Source organism: Desmodus rotundus, chromosome 11, assembly GCF_022682495.2.
Source record: "Desmodus rotundus isolate HL8 chromosome 11, HLdesRot8A.1, whole genome shotgun sequence".
Taxonomy (NCBI): Eukaryota; Metazoa; Chordata; class Mammalia; order Chiroptera; family Phyllostomidae; genus Desmodus; species Desmodus rotundus.
This window is the reverse complement of record NC_071397.1, coordinates 8380657-8400503: the sequence shown is the minus strand read 5'-3', so window position 1 is coordinate 8400503 and position 19847 is coordinate 8380657. Positions and strand designations below refer to the sequence as shown.

The window sequence follows — 19847 nt, the reverse complement described above, 5'->3', positions numbered from 1 at the left end:
TAAAGGGCATTATATTACAGTCTTTCAATATCTGCAAAGGTCTGTAGAAATGTCCCTTTATAATTTCTGTTTGCTTCTTTTTCTTAATCAGTCTAGCTAATGTGTAACTAATGTATTAATTTTTTGAGTACCTTTAGCTTCGTGAGTTTTCTGTATTACTTGTCTTCTATTTCATTGGTTTTCACTCATTTTTTATTTCCTTTTTTACATACTTTCATTTAAATTTTGTTCTTCTTTTCAAGCTTCTTAATGGGAAAGCTTAGAGTACTGATTTTAAACCTTCCTATTCCCCACCCAGCTTTAGTGAGATATAATTAACATATGACATTGTGGGGTTCAAGGTGTACAGCGTGCTGATCTCACTTAAATACTGCAATATGACTACCACCACATGAGCTAACACCTCCACCCCATTACACATAGCCATTTCTTTTCGTAGTGAGAACATTTAAGATCTACATTCTTAGCAACTTTCATATATAACACGGTATTATTAGCTTTAGTAACCACGCTGTATATTAGGTCCCCAGAACTTCTTAATCTTATGACTGAAAGTTTGTACCTTTTGACCAGTATCTCCCCATTTCTGCTCCCCCACCCCCGCACCCTACCCTCTGCCCCTGGTAACGATCACTCTATTACTTTGAGTTTGGTGGTTTTTGTTTTTGAATCCTCACCCAAGGATATATTTATTGATTTTAGAGAGAGAGAAAGGGAGAGAGAGAGAAGCATCGACCAATTGCCTCTGGTATATGCCCTGACAGGAGCTGAACTCACAACCTAGGTTGTGCCTGACCCAGGAATGCAACCCACAACCTTTTGGTGTATGGGAAGATGCTCCAACTACTGAGAAACCTGGCCAAGGCATGAGTTTGGCTTTTTAAAATTTCATATATAAGTGATATCAAACATTATTTGTCTTTCTCTTTCTGACTTATTTTACTTTGCATTCTACCCTAAAGGAGACCTTTCTACTTTTCTAATATAAGTATTTTAACCTTATATTTCTGTAGAAGGACAACTTTATCTAGATCTTGCAACTTTTCATATGATGTTTTTAAGTTCAAAATATATTTTAATTTCTCCCACGGTTTCTTCTTTGATCCATGGGTTTATTGGAAGTAAATGCCTTGATTAGTTCCCAATGATTTAAATATTTAGATATTATATTACTTTTGATTTGTAATTTAATTCCATTTAGGTCATAGAACACACTCTATATGACTTCAATATTTTTCAATTTATTGAGTTGTATAGTGCGATCCAGCTTATATTATAAAATGTGTCCTTGAAAAGAATGTGTACTTTGCAGTTATTAAGTGCATAAATGTCAATTAAGTCAAGTTGATGGATAGTTTTATTCAAATATTTTACATCTCTACTGAGTTTTCTTTTGGTCTATGTGTTTTGTCCATTACCCATAAAGGAGGGTTAAGCAATTCCAACTATGCTTATGGATCTGCTATTCTAGCAGGAAGAGGTTGTCAACTAAGAACTGTGTAGTTTGCAAAATTATTCCTCTAAAATGAAGGCAAAGTTAAAAGAGAGCTGAGGGAACTCTGTGCAGCAGACTTGCCCTATAAAAAACACTAACGGAAAAAAACAAACCACTAACGGGAATCTATTGGGCTGAAGTGAAGGACACTTAACAAGAACTCGAATCCACGTGAAGAAGTAAAGAGCACTGGAAAGGTAACCACATAAGCAAATATAAAAGACAGTCTAATGTGTTATTTTGTTTATAACTCTTCCCCTAATTAAAAGGCAACTGCATACAGCGGTAACTGTAAAACTGAGTCGATGGGCCAATAGTGTTTAAAGATCTAATTTACATGGCAGTCATAGCAAAAAATGAGTGGGGAAGGGAATGAAGCTATAGTGGAACAAAAATTCTTAAGATGCAAAGTGAAGTCCCCAGGACAACCATTAAAAAATTGTTTTTAATAATGAGAAAAAACAATAAGAGCATTAAAGTAGCACATAATAAGTATCTATTTAACACAAGAGAAGGCAGTAATGGAAGAATACGAGAACAAAAACTACAAAAGACAGGTAGAAAAGAAATAGCAAAACAGAAGACATAGATCCTAATTTGTCCTAATTGCACTAAATGTATTAAACACTCCAATCAAAAGGCAGAGATTGGAAGAATAGGAAAAAGAACATGAACCAACTATACAATATTTACAAGAAACATGTTTTAGAAGCAAAGACATGAATAGATTGACTGTAAAGGGCGGGAGAAATACACAATGCAAACAGTAATAAAAGCCAGCTGGTCTGACTGTATCAATATCAGATAAAATAAATTATAATATAAAAATTGTTATTAGAAACAAAGAAAAATACTTCATAATGATAAAAGGGTCAACCCATCAGGAATATATATACAAATATATATTCAGAAATTATAAACCTATAGGCACCTAACAATAGCACCCCAAATTACACAAAGCAAAAACTAACAGCAATGTAAGGGGAAATAGACTAACGATATTAATTGGAGACATCATACCCCCCTTTTAATAATTGATAGAATGCCTAGGCAGAAGATCAACAAGGAAACAGAACACTTGAACCACACGATAAGCCCTGTAGACCTAACCATCATCTATGAAACACTCGCCTGCCGACATGGCAGAATATAGACTTCAAGGGCATGGGGCACTGGACAGATCATACACTAGGCCATGAAACAAACCTCAATAAATTTAAAAGGTTTGAAATCATACAAACTGTGTTCTCTAACCACGGCGGAATTAAATTAGAAGTCAACAACAATATTACAATTTGGAAATTTATAAATATGTGGAAATTAAACAACACATACTTAAATAAGCAATGGGTCAAAGAGGAAATTACAGGAGAAATCAGAACATATTTTGAGATGGATTCAAATAAAAATACATCATACTAAAATTGTGGAGTGCAGCTAAATCAGTGTTTAGAAAGAAGTTTCAAGCTGAAAATGCCTATATTCTAAAAAGAAGAAAGATCTCAAGTCAATTACCTAACCTTCCATTATCAGCAACTAGAAAAAGGAAGTGGAAACTAAACTCAAATGAAGCAGAAGGAAGGAAATAATACAGCTTAGATAGGGAGTAAAGGAAGTTGAAAATAATAATAGAAAGACAATAGAGAACATTAATGAAACCAAAAGTTTGTTCTTCAGAAAGCTCAACAAAATTAACAAGGTATAGTTAGACTGGTCAAGAAAAAAATAGAAAACTCTACTTACTAAAATCAAGAATGAAGGAGAGGTGGGCACTACTGCTGACCTTAGAGAAATATAAAGGATTATAAGGGAATACCGTGAAAAACCATATGCTAAGAAATGATCTAATTTAGATGAAATGGACAACTTCATAGAAAGACACAAACTACTGAAAGTGACCCAAGAAAGAGAAAATCTGAATAGGCCTATTCCAATAAAGAGATTGCGTTAGTAATAAAAAACTTCCTGTAAAGAAAATCTCAGGCCTTAATATCTTCACTGGTGAATTCTATCAAATACTAAAGAACAATTAATATAAAAATTTTAAAAATTCTTCCAAACTAATGGAGGAGAACACATTCCAACTCATTCTGTGAGGCCACTATTGCCCTGATAACAAACTGGACGAAGACCTCACAACAAAAAGAAAACTACAGACCAATATCTGCTATGAAAATACATGCAAAAACCATCAACAAAACACTAGTAAACTAAAACCAGCAAAAATACAAAAAGGGTTATACACCATGTTAATGGGATTTATCCTAGGAATCCAGGGTTGACTTAACAAATGAAAATCAATCAATGTAACACACCATACATATAGAATAAAGGAGAAAAACCACATGATCATCTCAATACATACAAAACCAGAATTTGAAAAAAACCCAACATCTTATCATGACAAACAAAAACACTCAACAAATAAGAAATAGAAAGGAACTTCTTTAAGCTAATAAAGGACATCTACGAAAACCCTACAGCTAACATGTTTAATGATGAGAGACTGAGAGCTTTTCCCTTGAGACCAGAAACAAGAAAAGGGTGTAAACTCTTTCTCCTTCTATCCAACATTGTATTGCAAGTTCTAGCTAGGGCAATTAGGCAAGACAGAGAAATAAAAATGATCTAGATTAGAAAAGAAGTAAAACTATCTATTAGCAGATGATATGGGCTTCTATACAGAAGATCCTGAAGAATACCCCAAAACTATTTAAAAATATTAAAATGAATAAATGCATCAAGATTGAAAAATATAGGTCAATACACACAAATCAAATTGTTTTTCTATACACTAGCACTGAACAATCTGAAAATGAAATTAAGAAAACAATTTCACCTACATTAGTATGAAAAGGAATAAAATACTTAGGAATAAAATTAACAATAGAATGTGCAAGACTTGTACACTGAAAACTACAAAAGATTATTGAAAGAAATTAAAAATCTAAATAAATGGATATCACATTTGTGGATTAAAACACTTAATATTGTTAACATGATAATACTGTTCAAATTGACCTAGTGATTCAACACAATCCCTATCAAAATCCTAAGTTGCTCTTTTCAGCAATTGACAAACTTATCCTAAAATTCACGTGGAAACACAAGGGACCTAGAACAGCCAAAACAATCTTGAAAAAGGACAACAAAGTTGGAGAACTCACACTTCCTGATGTCAAGGCATATTACAAAAGTACAGTAATCAAAACAGTGTGGTACTGGCTTACATGCAGATCAAAGGAACAGAATTGAGAGTCTGGATTTTTGACAATGGTGTCAAAACAATTCAATGGGGAAAGAATTGTCATTTCAACAAATGATGTGAACAAATTGACACAGCTAAGTATTCACATACAAAAGAAAGAAGTTGGGCCTTTCTGCCTCTGAGTAAGCATCTGAAGTCCCCTCTCCTGCAGTCGTCACATCTGAGTCAGAGTCTCCTGAAGAATGAACAGCCACGGAAGCGCTTGATCGGAGGTTGGAGCTTTGGAACAACAGATGAGAGGCTGAGGAGCCATTCTGAGCAGGGGGCAGCGCTCCCGGACTGTGTGGTGGTGAGAGACCCAAACACCAAGCGCTCCAGAGGCTTTGGGTTTGTCACATACGTCCCTGTGAAGGAGGTGGATGCAGCCACGAGTGCAAGGCCACATGAGGTGGACGGAAGAGTTGTGGAACCAAAGAGGGCTGTCTCTGGAGAAGATTCTCAAAGACCGGGTGCCCGCTTCACTGTGAAAAAGATTTTTGTCGGTGGTATTAAAGAAGACGCTGAAGAACATCGCTTAAGAGATTATGTTGAACAGCATGGGAAAATTGAAGTGATTGAAGTCACGATTGACCGAGGCAGAGGCCAAAAGAGAGGCTTCGCTTTTGTGACCTCTGATGACCATGACTCTGTAGACAAGAGTGTCATTCAGAAATACCATGCTGTGAGTGGCCACAACTGTGAAGTAAGGAAAGCCTTTTCTAAGCAAGAGAGGGCTAGTGCTTCATCCAGCCAAAGAGGTGGCAGTGGTTCTGGAAACTTCAGAGGTGGTCGTGGAGGTGGTTTTGGTGGGAATGATGACTTTGGTTGTGGAGGAAACTTCAGTGGTCGAGGTGGCTTTGGTGGCAGCTGTGGTGGTGGTGGATATGGTGGCAGTGGGGATGGCTATAATGGATTTGGTAATGACGGAAGCAACTTTGGAGGTGGCGGAAGCTACAATGATTTTGGCAATGACAACAATCAGTCTTCAAATTTTGGACCCGTGAAAGGAGGAAACTTGGGAGACAGAAGCTCTGGCCCCTGTGGTGGTGGAGGCCAATACTTTGCCAAACCACGAAACCAAGGTGGCTGTGGCAGTTCCAGCAGCAGCAGCAGCTATGGCAGTGGCAGAGGTTTTAATTGCTGCCAGGAAACAAAGCTTAGCAGCAGGAGAGGAGAGCCAGAAAAGTGACAGGGAAGCTACAGGTGACCACAGATTGGTGACCTCAGCCACACACAGTGGTGGCAGGGCCTCGCTGCTACAAAGGTGACATGTTTTAGACAACAATCATGGGCAAAAAACTTGAGGACTGTATTTGTGACTAATTGTATAACAGGTTATTTTAGTTTCTGTTCTGTAGAAAGTGTAAAGCATTGCAATGAAGGATTTCCAATGTATATCTTTTTGGCACCCCTGCTGTTGATTGCTAAATGTAAGAGTCTGATCATGACGCTGAATAAATGTGTCTTTAAAAAAAATAAATAAACAAGTTGGATTCATACTCATCATACATAAAAATCAACTCAAAATTGATCCCAGCCTTAAATAAAGGAGCTAAAACTATGACATTTTTAGAAGGAAACATAGGAGTTAATCTTGATGACCTTGGGTTAGGCAGTGGTTTGTAAAAATGACACCAACGGTACGAGTGACAAGAGAAAATAGATAAATTGGACTTCATCAAAATTAAAAACTCTTGTGCTGAAAAAGAACACCAACATGAAAAGTGAATAAGCAATCCACAGAATTGGAGAATATACTTGCAAATCGCGTATTTCATACCTATAATATGTAAAGAATTCTTGCAATTCAATAACAAACATACAAATAGATGGTGTAGGCTCATGTTTTCCTGCTCCTCTCCTCTAAACATAATGAAATGCCCTGTAATTAGTGGACAGATAATAATAAAAGGATTCTAAGAGCAGGGTAGAGGAGGCAGCTGCCTAGAGACCTCAAGACTTGTGATAAAACAGCGTGGTTGATTCCTGGAATTTTCGTTTCATCCCCCGTCTCCCTGGGCTGGGTGTTGGACAGGACAGTGTGTGGTCTGATGCACTGGCAGCAGTGACGGCAGCCCGGCCCAGGGCCATCCCAAAGCCGCCTCTGCAGAGAGGATAGCGAGGGACAAACATTCCCCTGTCCCCTCAGCAGCAGTGACAACAAAGCCCTTTGAAACCATTGTGTGCTCTCCACCTACAGTGGAATTAAAGTAGAAATCCATAGCAGAAGGAAATCTGGGGACTAAAACTATAATAACCAAAATAAAGAGCTTTTTGGATGAGTGCCACAGAAGATGGGGATGACAGGATAGAATTAGTAAACCTGGCAGGTCAACAGAATTTTTCCAACTGGAACAACAGAGAAAAAAATAGACTGAAATAAATTAGCAGAGCCTCGGGAATCTGCATTTACACCATGTATGTCATCAGAGTTCCAGAAGGAGGGAAGGAAGAGTGTGGGACTGAAAAGGTATTCTGATGAAAGAGTACATCAGAATAGCCCCGGCCAGTGGCTCAGGTGGTGGGAGCGTCATCCTGCCCACCAGAGAGTTGTGGGTTCCATCCCTGGTCGGGGCACGTGTGGGAGGCAAGGGATCAATGTTTCTCTTGAATCGGTGTTTCTCTCTCTCTCTCCCTTCCTCTCTCTCTAAAATCCATAAAAAACATATCCTTGGGTGAGGATTAAAAGAAGAAAGAATATACCAGGATATATAAAGAGCACAAACTTCAATAATAAGAAAACAAAAATGAGAAGGTTTGAACAGACACTATCTTCGAGAAGATATATTGATGGCAAATAAGTGCAATAAAAGATGCTCAGTATTATTAGAGAAACGCAAAGTAAAGCCACATTGAACACTACCACACACCTATTAGAGGGGGGGTGGCCAACACCTGACAATATGGAAGTGCTACCGAGAACAGGGGACAACAAGGGCATGGCTGGGAGAAGTGCAAAATGATGCAGCCCCATTGGACAGCAATTTGTCAGTTTTTAAAAAATTCAACGTAATCTTGCCATACAACCCAGCAATCCCACTCCAGGTATTTACCCAGTGAAACGTAAACTTATGTTCATACAAAAACCTGTGTACAACTATTCCTAGTGGTTTTATCTGAAATAACCCAAACTGGACACCGACCTGAATGACCCTCAACTGGGGTCAAAGGAGCTGCGGTGGGTCCATACAACGGGCTCCTACTTTGCAATAAAGGGGAACGGACGACTAAAACACCCAACACGCATCTCAAATGCATTCTACGAAGTCAAAGAAGCCATCACTGTATCATTACATTGTTGTAACATCCAGAAAAGGCAAAACCATAGAGGGGAAAAAAACAGGTCAGTGTTTGCTGGGAACCGAGGGTGGAGCGAGGGGGTGGCGAACAAGGGACATGAGGAAACTTTAGGGGGAAATGGAATGTCTCTATCTGTTCTGATTATGGCGGTGCTTACAAATCCCTGTGGGTATGTGAAATTTCCAGAACTTCCCAATGAAAAGAATGAATTTTATTCTGTGTAAATTAGGCCTTAATTTTTTTTAAATGGAAACACAGGGTGGGTTAAAAATAGGTTTACAGTTGCTTGCATGGAAAATAATACAATAATTAAGAAATAATAATATAATAATAAACTGGGTTTCACATACTCACAAATGTAAACCTACTTTTGCCCCGCCCTGTAGAAAGAAACAGAAAAAAGCAGTATGCTGTAGTAAATTATTTTGTTGAAAAAGCCTAACATACACACATTTTTAGAGATTTTGATAAATTCTGCCAAATTTCCCTCAAGGAACACTGACTCCAGTTCATACCGCCTCCACCAGAGGAATAAGAGGGCTGAGGTTTTCATACCCTAATCGCCACCCTGTGACAGAGAGGGCGCTTCTAGGGCGCTTTTCACAATGCCTCACTCAATTCAGGCACGCTCCAAGGCTTTTAAAAAAAATTACCTTATTTATTTTTAGAGAAAGGGAGGGAGAAAGAGAGGGAAACACCAATGTGTGCTTGCCTCTCACACACCCCCTGCTGGGAACCTGGCCCACAACCCAGGCATGTGCCCTGACTAGGAATTGAACCAGTGACCCTTTGGTTTGCAGGACAGCACTCAATCCACTGAGCCACCCCAGCCAGGTTATATACCAGGGCTTTAATAGCAATGTTGATTCCAGGCATGTGGAGTTCCTGCCAGGGGTAAGCGGCATCCCCACTCCTGAAGCCATTCACTGTGCCGATGGGGGAAAGGAAGGATGGAAGAGACCATGTGTGTTGGGAGGCGAGCTGGCCTCCGAACTCGGGATCTGAGGACTAGGGCGGCAGCATTGAGAAAGCGAGGGTGGACGAGGAAAGCAGGATAGGTCTTCTGGGAGCTGAGAGGTCTGGGCTGACGAGGGGACCTCATTCCTCTACCCCCAAGCCCAGCGCACCCATGGCGTCTCAGATTGTAAGAACGGACAAATTACATCAGAATGAGGAACGAATAAACGAGTAAGTCAAGAGACTAAAAGTTTTGGGTCAGAAAAGATAAAACTTCCTTGGTTTGGGACTTGGAGGTTCAGACTCAGTTTAAGACTGTGGCCGTGCAGACCTGAGGACTTCTTACTGAGTCCCATCACAGGAGCAGAAAGCCGGCGTAGGTGAACACGGGGAGCACGCATCGTGGGGGGCTCCACTCGGCCCCCACACCTCAAAGGAGCTGATGACACAGCTCCTGGCTGTCAGTAGTGTATCCTGATTCTCAGCCCTGGGGACTGAGTGAAGAAGGGTGGGGTCTTGGGCCAAATGCTGGGTCATTTTAGCTGGAGCCCAGCGGCTGTATAGGCGAGATAGGGTTGAGTGAGAGGAAGTGGAGTGGGCCTGCCTGGGTGCTGGCTGGGGGCCAGAGCTGGGGGAAGAAGGGGCTGGGGGTGTGGTTTCTGGGGAAGAGGTGGGGGAGGGGAGGGTCTGGTTTTGCCTCAGGAAGCCTGTAAGAGGGAGCAGGAGTCTCCTGAGAGCTGGCGGGTGAGTAGACAGGTCAGTAGGACAGGTAGTGAGAAGGATAGAGCTAGGGAGACATGTTAACAGCAAAAAGGAGAGACAGTTTGTGTGTGTGTGTGTAAATGTGTGTGCACATGCCTCCACGTGTGAAAGCACAGAAGCCCCTCCCTGAACCCAAACCTTATGCTCTAACTTTCACAATTTGCTTCTTTTTTTCCTATCACCCTAACTGTGACAAAAATAAGATTGTGTCTGAGCATATAGGGGGTTATTTGTACGTGTGAGCAGGAGTGACAGTTCTGACCAGCCAGGAGTCTGTGTGTGTGTGTGTAAGAGAGAGAGCCAGAACGAATGCATTCGGTGAGGGATGAATGAATGAGTGAATGAATGTGAGTTTTTAAGAAACTCCTTTGAATGTTTGTTTGTGAAAAATGTAATGCCCACGATGCCTGTCCCTGGCCACACAGCCCCTATCCCTGGATGTCTAATCCCAGAGCATTCCAGGGAAGTCTGTACCTGAGCTTCTAGAAACTTCACACCAGCACCTACGTGGATCCCTGTCTCAGATTAGGAGGCACACTTTTTGGACCAGCTTCCAGGAGGGAATCTAGACAGCGCGGGAAGTCTTCAGACCCTGTGAGCCCTCCCTGGGCTGCGGGGGCCCAGACTGGGTGGAGCAGCCACACCTGCCTGAAGTTTCGAGGAAGAGGGCGGAAACAGTGCCGGGCACCGCCCTCCCACAGGGTCTGCGGGCTCCTGCGGTCTGCCGTTCACAGTGGGTCCCGTGACCTCTCACTTCCCTAAATGGGCAACTTCACTTTTAGAAGTTCAGATTCTCCCCTGGCAGACCCAAGGGGTCCACACTGCCTGGGCTTGGGGCCCCAACCTTGAATCTGGGGGGCGTCCTGGCCCCCTGCTGGCCCGTGACTGTCCCAGCTGGATGGAGCCATGGCTCCTGCATTGTTACTGCTGCTCTTCGTCCTGTGGCCCCAGGGCTGCGTTTCAGGTGAGAAGGTGGGTGGGCTGGCTGGGGGCGGGCGGGCGGGGGCACGTGGCCTTTCCCTGGACCCTCCCAACGGGCTATTTCTTGCCCAATGATCTTGTTTAATATTTTGTGGAGTTGGAGAGGGGGGAGGAGGAGCTTGGGCTGGCCTTACCAGAGACCAATGAGAAGCTTCCATCCTAATACCTGGCTCCAGGCAAAGCTCCCCGAGATCTCACAAAGCTCTGGACCATCTGTGCTTGGGGACGTCTGACCAGGGACACTCGAGTTCCTCACACAAAAAGCCCCTTCCCTTGGCCTCTGCCAGCAAAGCTCCGTTTGGATGTTACAAGAATCATTGCATCATGTGCGTGCTTTGAACTTGCTTTTTCTCAGAATGCTGGTGCCACTGCCCCCTGTTCTGAGTGGAAGCAATCCCTGAAGCCCTCTCCCACCCCACAGAAACAAATGTTCTTCAAAGGGGGAGGGGGTCACCCAATCCTGCCTCCCTCGCTGCCATGGCAACCAAGTTACCACTTCCTAATCAGCTCTGGGCATGGTGGGGGTTGGCAAAACATACTCCTCACCACCTGTGAGGGGGTGGGCAGTGGACAGGAATGAACACAGTACCCTGGAGACCCTTTTCCAAGGTCACCCCATCCACGTGCCTCCCCCAGACATACCCCTCTCTGTGCCAGGGCAGAAGAGTGTCTCCTGTCCTGAGCCATCCTGGGGTCCCTCCAAACCTCCCACCCTCCAAATAACTGAGTTGGATCATTCTATTTAGTTTGTGTGGGACGAAGCGATGCTCAGAGAGGGTGTTACCTTACTCCAAGCCTCAGCTACAGTGGCAGATGGGTTGGAAACTGAGGCAGATTTCTTGGGTGCTCGGCCCTTGGTTACCAGCTCTGGGCTCTAGTACAGAAGTCTGGAGCTACCTGCATCTGGGAAAAGGAAGTATGCATGGAACACCTACCATATTCAGGGCACTGTGCTGGGGTGTAGTTCTCATAGCCAACCTGATCTGTTCATGTGGTAGAATCAGAGTTTTAACTCATGTTGTTTTAGACTCCAAAATGTGGGTTCTGTCCTGTCCTACAGGGTGGTAACTCATGTGTTTGGCTTGTTTGCAGAAGGCTCTGGCGTGTTAAGGAGCAAGTGCTGGGCTTATGGCAGGCAGAGGGCTGGAGGGACCCCACCTACCTCTGTCTCTCCCCTGTCCCCCGATTCATCCACCCTGACCTAGTTCTACTCTCTCCCCACCAGACTGTGGATCATCAAGTGCACAGAGCACATCCCTCTCACTCCTAGGCATACAATGCAACGTGCTGAAAGTGAACAGTGGATAATCGTAGAGTTCTTTGGCTTGCACTCTGATGAAAGTTTCTGTGCACTTTGGGGCATATTCAATCTATGGGTTTTATCTAGCTAGGATATTTTAAAATTAAACACCACCTAGAATGAGCCAATGCAACTTGCCATTTAAAATATATTTATGGCGAACCTATTTGTAAAATAAATAACTATTCTTAATGTTTTAAAATTAAGATCGCATCTTCTTTTCTACTTAAGTTGTTTGTGCTCTGGAATTTCATGACTTAAAGACCTGTGTTTGCAATTGTGTGTCTGTCTTATTGAGGTCAAGTCCTGGGTCTTGCCCACGAGACTCTGAAGATGGGGCTTGTCGTGTTCCCATCAGACTAGAAAATACCATGAAGAAAGGGGCCTGCATCTCCCCCCTTAGACTGGGGCAGCGCCCTCTGAGTAGGGCTGTTTCTCCCTCAGACTGTGAATCCCATGTCTGCAGGCAATACCCACCTCCTCTCCGTTCACCACGAGCTTCAAGTTTCAAGATGTCACCTTCCTCCCCTCTTGCCGGCCCTTGCTCAGCATGGCGTGTCTCCCCAGGTCCTCCTGCCGAGAGTGTGTACTCCAAAGTGCAGCATTTCGAAGGGGAGACCCTGTCTCTGCAGTGCTCCTACAAGAGCCGCAAAAAACACGTGGAGGGCAAGGTCTGGTGCAAAATCCGGAAGAAGAAGTGTGAGCCTGGGTTTACCCGGCTCTGGGTGCAGGGCCCGCGCTACTTGCTGCAGGACGATGCCCAGGCCAAGGTGGTCAACATCACCATGGTGGCCCTCAGGCGCCAGGACTCGGGCCGCTACTGGTGCATGCGCAACAGCTCCGGAACCCTCTACCCTCTGATGGGCTTCCAGCTGGAAGTGTCTCCAGGTGAGCGAGCAGGCCTGCTGGGGCTCTGGGATGGTGGGGGATGTCCTTCCTGCCCTGCACTCCACTAACATCGGGGATAATGAGAATAATAATCCTTCAGTGGGCGTGTTGCACAGTGAGGCTTACACAGGCAGCTTCGTGAACATTACTGTCACCGCTTTGTAGATGAAGAAAATGAGATCTAAAACCACCTGTGTGCCTCTGACCTTGTCCACGATAACAGAGCTAGCAAGTGGCAATGGTGAGATTCGAACTCAGGACTCTCTGCTTTGTTTTCTTCAGTCTTCTGTTAAATATATATTCATTGAGCCCTGATTATGTGCCAGCCACTATTCTAGGCCCTGAGGGTACAGTGATGAGCAAAAACAGACCCAATTCTGCCCTAGAGGAGATGACAGGCAATAGTACATCATCAGACAATAATTGCAGATGACAGTGAATGTTCTTAAGCAAATAAAACAGTGTGATAATCTAGAAAGTAACTCAGAGGTGGGGGGGGGGAGCTGCCGAAGTACCAGGGTTCAGAGAAGACCTCCTTGAGCAGATGTCATCAGGCCTAAGTGATGACAGCTTTCTAGCTCTGCTGAAATGTAGATGCTTCAAAGGTCATTCCAGGTGGGGAGAAAGGCATGTGCAAAGGCCCTGCGGTGAGAAGGAGCTAGGGCCATGGAAAGGAGGCCTGTGTGGCTGTCCATACAGAGTGTGGGGCAGAACGATAGGAGATGAGGTTGGAGAGTCAAACAGTAGCCCTAAAGTCCACGATAAAGGAGCTTGAGGGTTATTCTAAGTATAATAGTTATTGCAGAGCTTACTGGGATGTGCTGTGGCTTATCTTTAAGACATTAATGGCTGCCGTATAGAGGATTGTGGAGGGGTACGTGAATGGGCAGAGAAAAACTGTGAGCATCCTGGCTGGAAATGACAGTGTCTTGGAGTAGGATGTAGTCCCTGGAGGTGGAAAAAAGTAGAGGGGCTCCAATTTATGATGTCAGACTCCTGTCCTCCCTGTACATTTTTGAAGTAAGACTGGATTTGCTCATGTGGGAGGTGAGCAAACGCGAAACATCAAGGATGACCCCCAAGTGTGCCATTTCATCAGCAAGGTGGACGATGGTACCATGGACTGGGCAGGGTAGATCTGAAAGAGGAGATAGTTTGGAGGAGAAAAACGAAGAGCTCTATTTCATCATGTTACCTTTAAGATGCCTCCTAGAGCTTCACGTGGAGAAAGGAAGCAGGGCATTGATGTATCAGCCGGAAGCTCAGGTGAGAGGTCAGAGCTGGGGATATATCTGAAAGTATCTCTATAAAGATAGTTTAAAGTCAAGGGTATTAGAGGAATCTATAGAGACAGACTGTAGATTAATGGATGCTTAGGCCTGAGGGGTAATGGCCAATGGGTGAGGAGTTTCGTTTTGAGATGATGAAACTATTTTAAAATTGACCGTGGCGATGGTGGTGTGACTCTGTGAGTACTAAAACTAAAAATCATTTACTTTGACACTGTAAATGGGTGTGTTATCAGAGATGTAAATTATATCTTGATAAAGTTCTTAAAAATTCAAGAAGATAGAAGCTCTCTGTTGAGTGTAGAAAAAGAGGAGAGGAGGGCCAAGAACCTAGCCTCAAGGTTCTCCCATGTTTATGGATAGGAAAGGGTGAATCACCAGTGAAAGAACCTGAAAAAAGTAGCCAATGATTCTGAAGTTCATTACCCATTCTTCTCTGTTCCCCCAACCCCACTACATTCCCTGTCTTCTGTTGGGTCTGAATGAGGCCAACTGCTCTCTCTGAGATGCAGAGCTCAACCTCCTTCTTCCACTCTCTAGTTCTAATTTAGACCCAGGGAAGGGGTGGAAACCAAGTGGTTGAAACAGTTGAAATCAGCAGTGTGCTGAAGGTGTAACTTGGAGGGATACAAACATGAATTTGGCATTGTACTATGTCCAATCTCACGTTGCATCTCTTAATGACAATTTGGGGAGATTCCAAATGTGCAGACCTTTCCATTTATTAGAAAATAAAAAACTCCTCAGCCCAATTAAAAACTAGAATCATCTAGCAATATATGCTCTGATTGACTCCTCCTTGAAGGCCAGGTTGCATGGCCCAAGGCACCTGAAATGGGAAAGAGGAGTAGCCCGCTGCCTAACTCCTTCTCCTTCATCACTGGAGGCGGGAAAGTGGGTTTCTCTTTTCCATGGAAAAGTCACCTTTTCCATATTTCCCTCTCCCCCCAACTCCCTGGTGTACTGGGGCAGGAATGAAGGCTGTGTGGCTTCACTGCCCCTTGTTAGAGTTCTTCCTGTTGGGTGTCACTTCTTTTCTGCCCAACCCTGTGAGGTCCTTTATGAAGAGGGTGTCCAAATGGCTCTCCCAAGGCACCTACCTACGTGTGAGCTCTTTGAAAGTCCCTCGGTCCTGCTCGCTGCTCAGTAGGGTGATGATGTGGGAGATCTGACTCCAGGTCAGCCCCTCCTCCATGCCCACCCTCAGCAATGCCAGTTGTTCTGGGTTTCCTTGCCCAGAAAAAGGGGCACCTTCCATGGCGACCCCTGGCCCTCAGGAATGGATCCTTGCCATGCACAGTTGTGGGATGCCTTCTCTACCCCCTGCCATCTCTCTCCAGTTTTCTTGTTCCCAGCAGAGAAACACCCAACACTGCCCCCTAGATTGGACCTCAGAATTACAACTCCTTATCCTTGACCTTCCAAACACCAGCCTTCTTCTAGAAAACGGAGTGGTAAAGGGCTGGGTTGATGGATGAGGGTAGCAGGGCTGGTGTCTCTGAGAAGGTGTCTGACCCTGCCGCTCGTGGCATTCTTTGGAATCTGGGCCTTTGCTGCTTCTTTGTCCTCATCTCTGGACCTTAGTCATTAATTATGGAACAACTGGAGAAGTCTCACTCCAACATCACAGTAGAGAAATCTCTGACCCACAGAAATAACGAGGGTCTAGAAGTGACAAAAGAGTTGGGGGTGGGGAGGGGGAGTCCTCTGGGCCCAGGAGGCCTGGCGGGCAAGGCTAAAGAAATTGTGAAGGTCTCTTCCTGCTTTGCTGTGCCTACTTCTCCTTCCTGACATTGCCCTGTGAACAAATACACACCTGGTCCCTCAGCAGCGTGGAACCATAGGTCGCAGGTCAGGAGGGGAGATGAGGACAGGCCCTGCCCGGGTATCCAGACAGCCAGGTGGGTGGCCAGGATCTGTTCCCAGCACCTAGGCCCCTAACTCACTCTGATGTTCCTCCCTCTCTGGTCCCTCAGTCCCCACAACCGAGAGAAACACTCCTCTGGCCAGCATCCTCAAAGGTGGAATTGTCGTCCCAACGGGCCAAGCCCCCACCTCAGGCCCTGAAGCCCCTTTCACCATCAATACGAGGATGCTCACACCTGGAGTCCTCGCCTTGGACAGACTTTTGCCCTCCACTGCCTCAGAGACCGTCCAACTGAGCTCCGCGGCAGGTTACAGCTTCACCAGCCCCTCCACCCCAGGGCCCAGAAGGACCAAGGGGCTCCAGTCTGTGACTGCATCTCCCGGCGATGCCAGAGCCTCCTCGGCTGGCCCTGTGTCCATCTCCACTAAGGCCGGCCACCTGCGCACAAGATCGCCCACCATGAGAACATGCCACACCAGCAGATCTCTCCTCAACAAATTATCCCCCATCAGGTACCCATGGGCCTGGGGGCTGAATGACATTTTACCAGGCGTGGCAACCGTTCTCAGTGCCTCAGGATGCCAATGTTATAGCAGACGTTCCCCTTTGCCCCGCCCCTTCCCGTGAGGGTGGGGGAGGGGTCAGCACAAGGGTTTGTGGATGGAGAGGAGAGGGTAGGGACAAGACAGGGTGGTGGCTTGGAGAATGGGGGATGTTTTAATTTGGCTTCCTCCAGAAGCAGACTCTGAGACCAGGATTCGTGTCATATTTGGAACACAGAGAGAGCATGGAGAAGTGAGACAGGGGAAGGAGGGAAGGTAGCTGACAGAGTGCTTAACCCAGGCACTGCCACTGCGGGCAGCAAGAACGCAGCCCCAGTGGGGAACTCCAGCTCCAGTGTCAAGCAGCAACCTGAATGGCAAGAGAGCTGGCGTATTTATATACTCACCCCTGTTGGTCATCGGTAGAGGGCTGCCAGCCATGTGTGGCCAGTGATGAAAGAAAGTCCTCAGGCAAAATAAAAAAAAATATATGTATAGATATGCATGGAGGTGCTGATGTTGGCTACACATGGAAGGGATACAGGCAAGGAATACAGCAGGACACCTACAGCATCTGTTACAGAGGACCAAGGTGCAAAGAGACATCCTCTGTCACTATGACAGAATAAGGCCCTTTGTCTTTTCTGTCACAAATGGGGGTCTCTTAGAGTCCCTGTCCTCAACAAGAAGCAGATTTGGGGCAGTACAGGAGGAGCGCTCCCCTCCACCTGTGGACTTCCTCCCCTGAACTCTGAGTGCCTCACTTCCTTCTCCCACAGCCGAGTCCTCAAGAAAGAGAGGCCGTCGCTCCCTGCAGGGCCATCAGGGTTCCCCTCTGCTGAGTCCTCTTGTGCGGTGTGTGGAAAGATGTGGGTAGTGGTGGGGGAACCTGGTGCTCACCTCCTGCTCTGTTCTGCCTCTTCAGGCATCAGGATTCCAGCTCTGCTGTGCTCGTGGGGGTGCTGGCCTTCCTCCTGGTGCCTGTGACGATGATCGTGGCCTATGGGTTCTGGAAGAAGAGACACATGGGAAGTGAGTAGAGCCCGTCCTCCCAGGCTCCGGAGGGCAGAGCCCTGGGGGCCTGACACACTTTCCACAGCACCTGAGTGAGGACGGTCCCCAGGCTGTGTGTCCTCACCTGGGCCCAGTCGGGAGGACTGTGAGGCACCCAAGTGAGGAAGGAGGGTGGGCAGGCAGGTGCAGCATTACCCTGGGACTGACCTGGCGGGAAGTGGAGGCACGGTCAGGAGACGGGCTGCACTAGCCCAGGAGCACAGGGCACGGTGAGTAGGAGCTCACCCTTCTCCAGCTCTCTCTCTGGTCCTCACAGGCTACAGCATGTTCAGGGACCCTGTTTGGCCCTGGAGGGACCCGCCTGGAAGACCGGAGCCTCCTTGGAAGCCTGCTTGGTTTAAGGCCACATACGGAGTGGGGGAGCTTCTCCCAGAGGGACCCCAGGAGGCTGTAAGAGGAGTGAAGATAAGGACCTGTCTGGATTGGAGCCAGGTTGGGGGGTGAGGACTCAGCAATGCTGGGCTCAAGCCTTCCCTAACCAGAGGCAGCACTTCACCTGCTCAGTGCCCCTGGGCTGCCAGGAACCTGGAGAGAGGCCCGGAGTGGAGGGCACCACACAGCAGGTCCCAGGGGAAGCCACTGAGGAAATTCTGCTTAGAGCCACAGCTGACCGGACCCAGCCGGGTGGTGCTGTTTACAGACAGAGCCTCAGCTCCCATCGGCTCGGAACCCCTGATGTCAAGCTGAGGGGAGGGTGAGTGAGGTGGGGCAGACAGCTGCCCTCTCTCCACTGGGACCCTGTGTCTTCAGCTTCCCTCTGCTCCCCTCAAGCTTCCCCATGAACTTAAGGAAGAGTTTCAGAGGCAGCCAGTGTCCCAACGGCTGGCCCTGGAGGAGAAGGAACAGTGAATAAGAACTGGGGGTCCCCAGAGTCATCGGCAGCAGGGGACCTCAGAGCTGTCCAAGCCCGCATCCCCTGAGCCATGCGTCCTCTGACGGACCTCTGATAACGCCCTGCCCTGACTTTGGCTGCTTGTCTCTCAAGTCCTGAGAGCCAGTAGAGCCCGCCCTCTCACTGCTGCCACCTGCTGGCCAGATCCTCCTGTGACAGCTGTGATGGGCGCTGAGAGCCCTCCCTCAGCAGCAGGACCAGCCTGTCCCCAGACTGGGGTGCAGAGGCTGAACTCAGAGCTTCTCTTCCAGTTCCCACACCTGGACTCCAGGCTTGAGCTCTTGCAGGAGACTGAGGGCCCTCCAGGCTCTACTGGAGGGGGGACTGCAGCTCAAGAGAAAAGGGGACTGGCACCCCCCAACCCTGGAGTCTCATTTTCTCCTGGGACAAGAGGAGCCACTGTGATGCAGCAAAGACAACTCAGAGCCGATGACAGCCTGGAGGGCTGCCTGGTGGGGGTGGGGTGGGGTGGGGTGGGGTGGGGTGGATGGAGCCCAGCAGCCTGGGCCCAATTGCCTGAGTCTCTGCCCCTGCCTCACAGGCTCCTGGCCTCAGACTTGGCCTCTTCTACAGGGAAGGCTGGAGAATGTGGGCTGCATTCATCCCCTGAAGGTGGGGGGCACCAGCCTGGAGTAACTGAGAAAGCCCTGGGGATAGATGTGGCATCTCTACTCTCTGCCCTGGGTCAGCAACCTCCCAAGTGGGATAGCATGTGCCATAGGCAGGAGACACAGCCAGAGCCTTAGTGGGGCCAATCCAAGATAGATTTAGGGAGAGAGGAGGGGGCAGGGGTTAATCCTATGGGACCTTAGGGAGGAGACACCTCTTCCCCTTTCCAGGAGAGGGCACTAGTGGGCAGACTCAGATTGAGGAACTGCCTGGTACACACACACACACACACACACACACACACACACACACACACACACACACACACTCTGACATCTGTCCTCCCTATCAGGAAGGGTTGGCTACCACCTGGCTGTAACTGGGAGTGAGTTTAACACACCTGAGGGAAAACAGGTCCCCGAGAGCTCAGCTCCATCCTGACCCTGCAGCGGCCTGACTGCCCTGCTTCCTGTGCGAGCGGGGTGTCCTGGGAGAGCTGCAGAGGGCTGAGACCAGGACCCAGGGGACCCGGGGTGCCAGCCACTCCTGTGTGACCCTGTGCAACCCTGTGCAAGTCACTAACCCTAGTGGGCCTCATTTTTCCTCTCCTGTGAAAGAGGACACTAATTGCTACCTCAAGACTT

The 19847-nt window shown here is 46.8% G+C and overlaps 2 protein-coding genes across 2 annotated transcripts; both read left to right on the top strand.

Moving 5' to 3' along the window:
- The first annotated feature begins 2016 nt into the window (after positions 1 to 2016).
- LOC112302426 (heterogeneous nuclear ribonucleoprotein A1-like) lies at positions 2017 to 5931 on the top strand. Its single transcript, XM_045193438.2, has 2 exons — positions 2017 to 2052; positions 4915 to 5931. The coding sequence occupies exons 1-2, from the start codon at positions 2017 to 2019 to the stop codon at positions 5929 to 5931; spliced, it is 1053 nt and encodes a 350-aa protein (XP_045049373.2).
- Positions 5932 to 10578: 4647 nt separating this feature from the next.
- On the top strand, positions 10579 to 19003 carry TREML2 (triggering receptor expressed on myeloid cells like 2). The gene is made up of 5 exons (XM_024557570.3): positions 10579 to 10725; positions 12610 to 12930; positions 16196 to 16598; positions 17554 to 17660; positions 17959 to 19003. Exons 1-5 carry the CDS (start codon positions 10668 to 10670, stop codon positions 18144 to 18146), a joined length of 1077 nt encoding a protein of 358 aa, XP_024413338.2. The 5' UTR covers positions 10579 to 10667; the 3' UTR covers positions 18147 to 19003.
- The last annotated feature ends 844 nt before the right edge of the window (positions 19004 to 19847 follow it).

Coding starts and splice junctions, on each gene's coding strand:
- LOC112302426 (XM_045193438.2), top strand. CDS start 2,017: ATGGAAGAATACGAGAACAAAAACTACAAAAGACAG. Junction 2,053..4,914: donor ACAAAAACTACAAAAGACAG/GTAGAAAAGAAA, acceptor CCTCTCCTGCAG/TCGTCACATCTGAGTCAGAG.
- TREML2 (XM_024557570.3), top strand. CDS start 10,668: ATGGCTCCTGCATTGTTACTGCTGCTCTTCGTCCTGTGGCCCCAGGGC. Junction 10,726..12,609: donor GCCCCAGGGCTGCGTTTCAG/GTGAGAAGGTGG, acceptor GTGTCTCCCCAG/GTCCTCCTGCCGAGAGTGTG. Junction 16,599..17,553: donor AACAAATTATCCCCCATCAG/GTACCCATGGGC, acceptor CTGCCTCTTCAG/GCATCAGGATTCCAGCTCTG.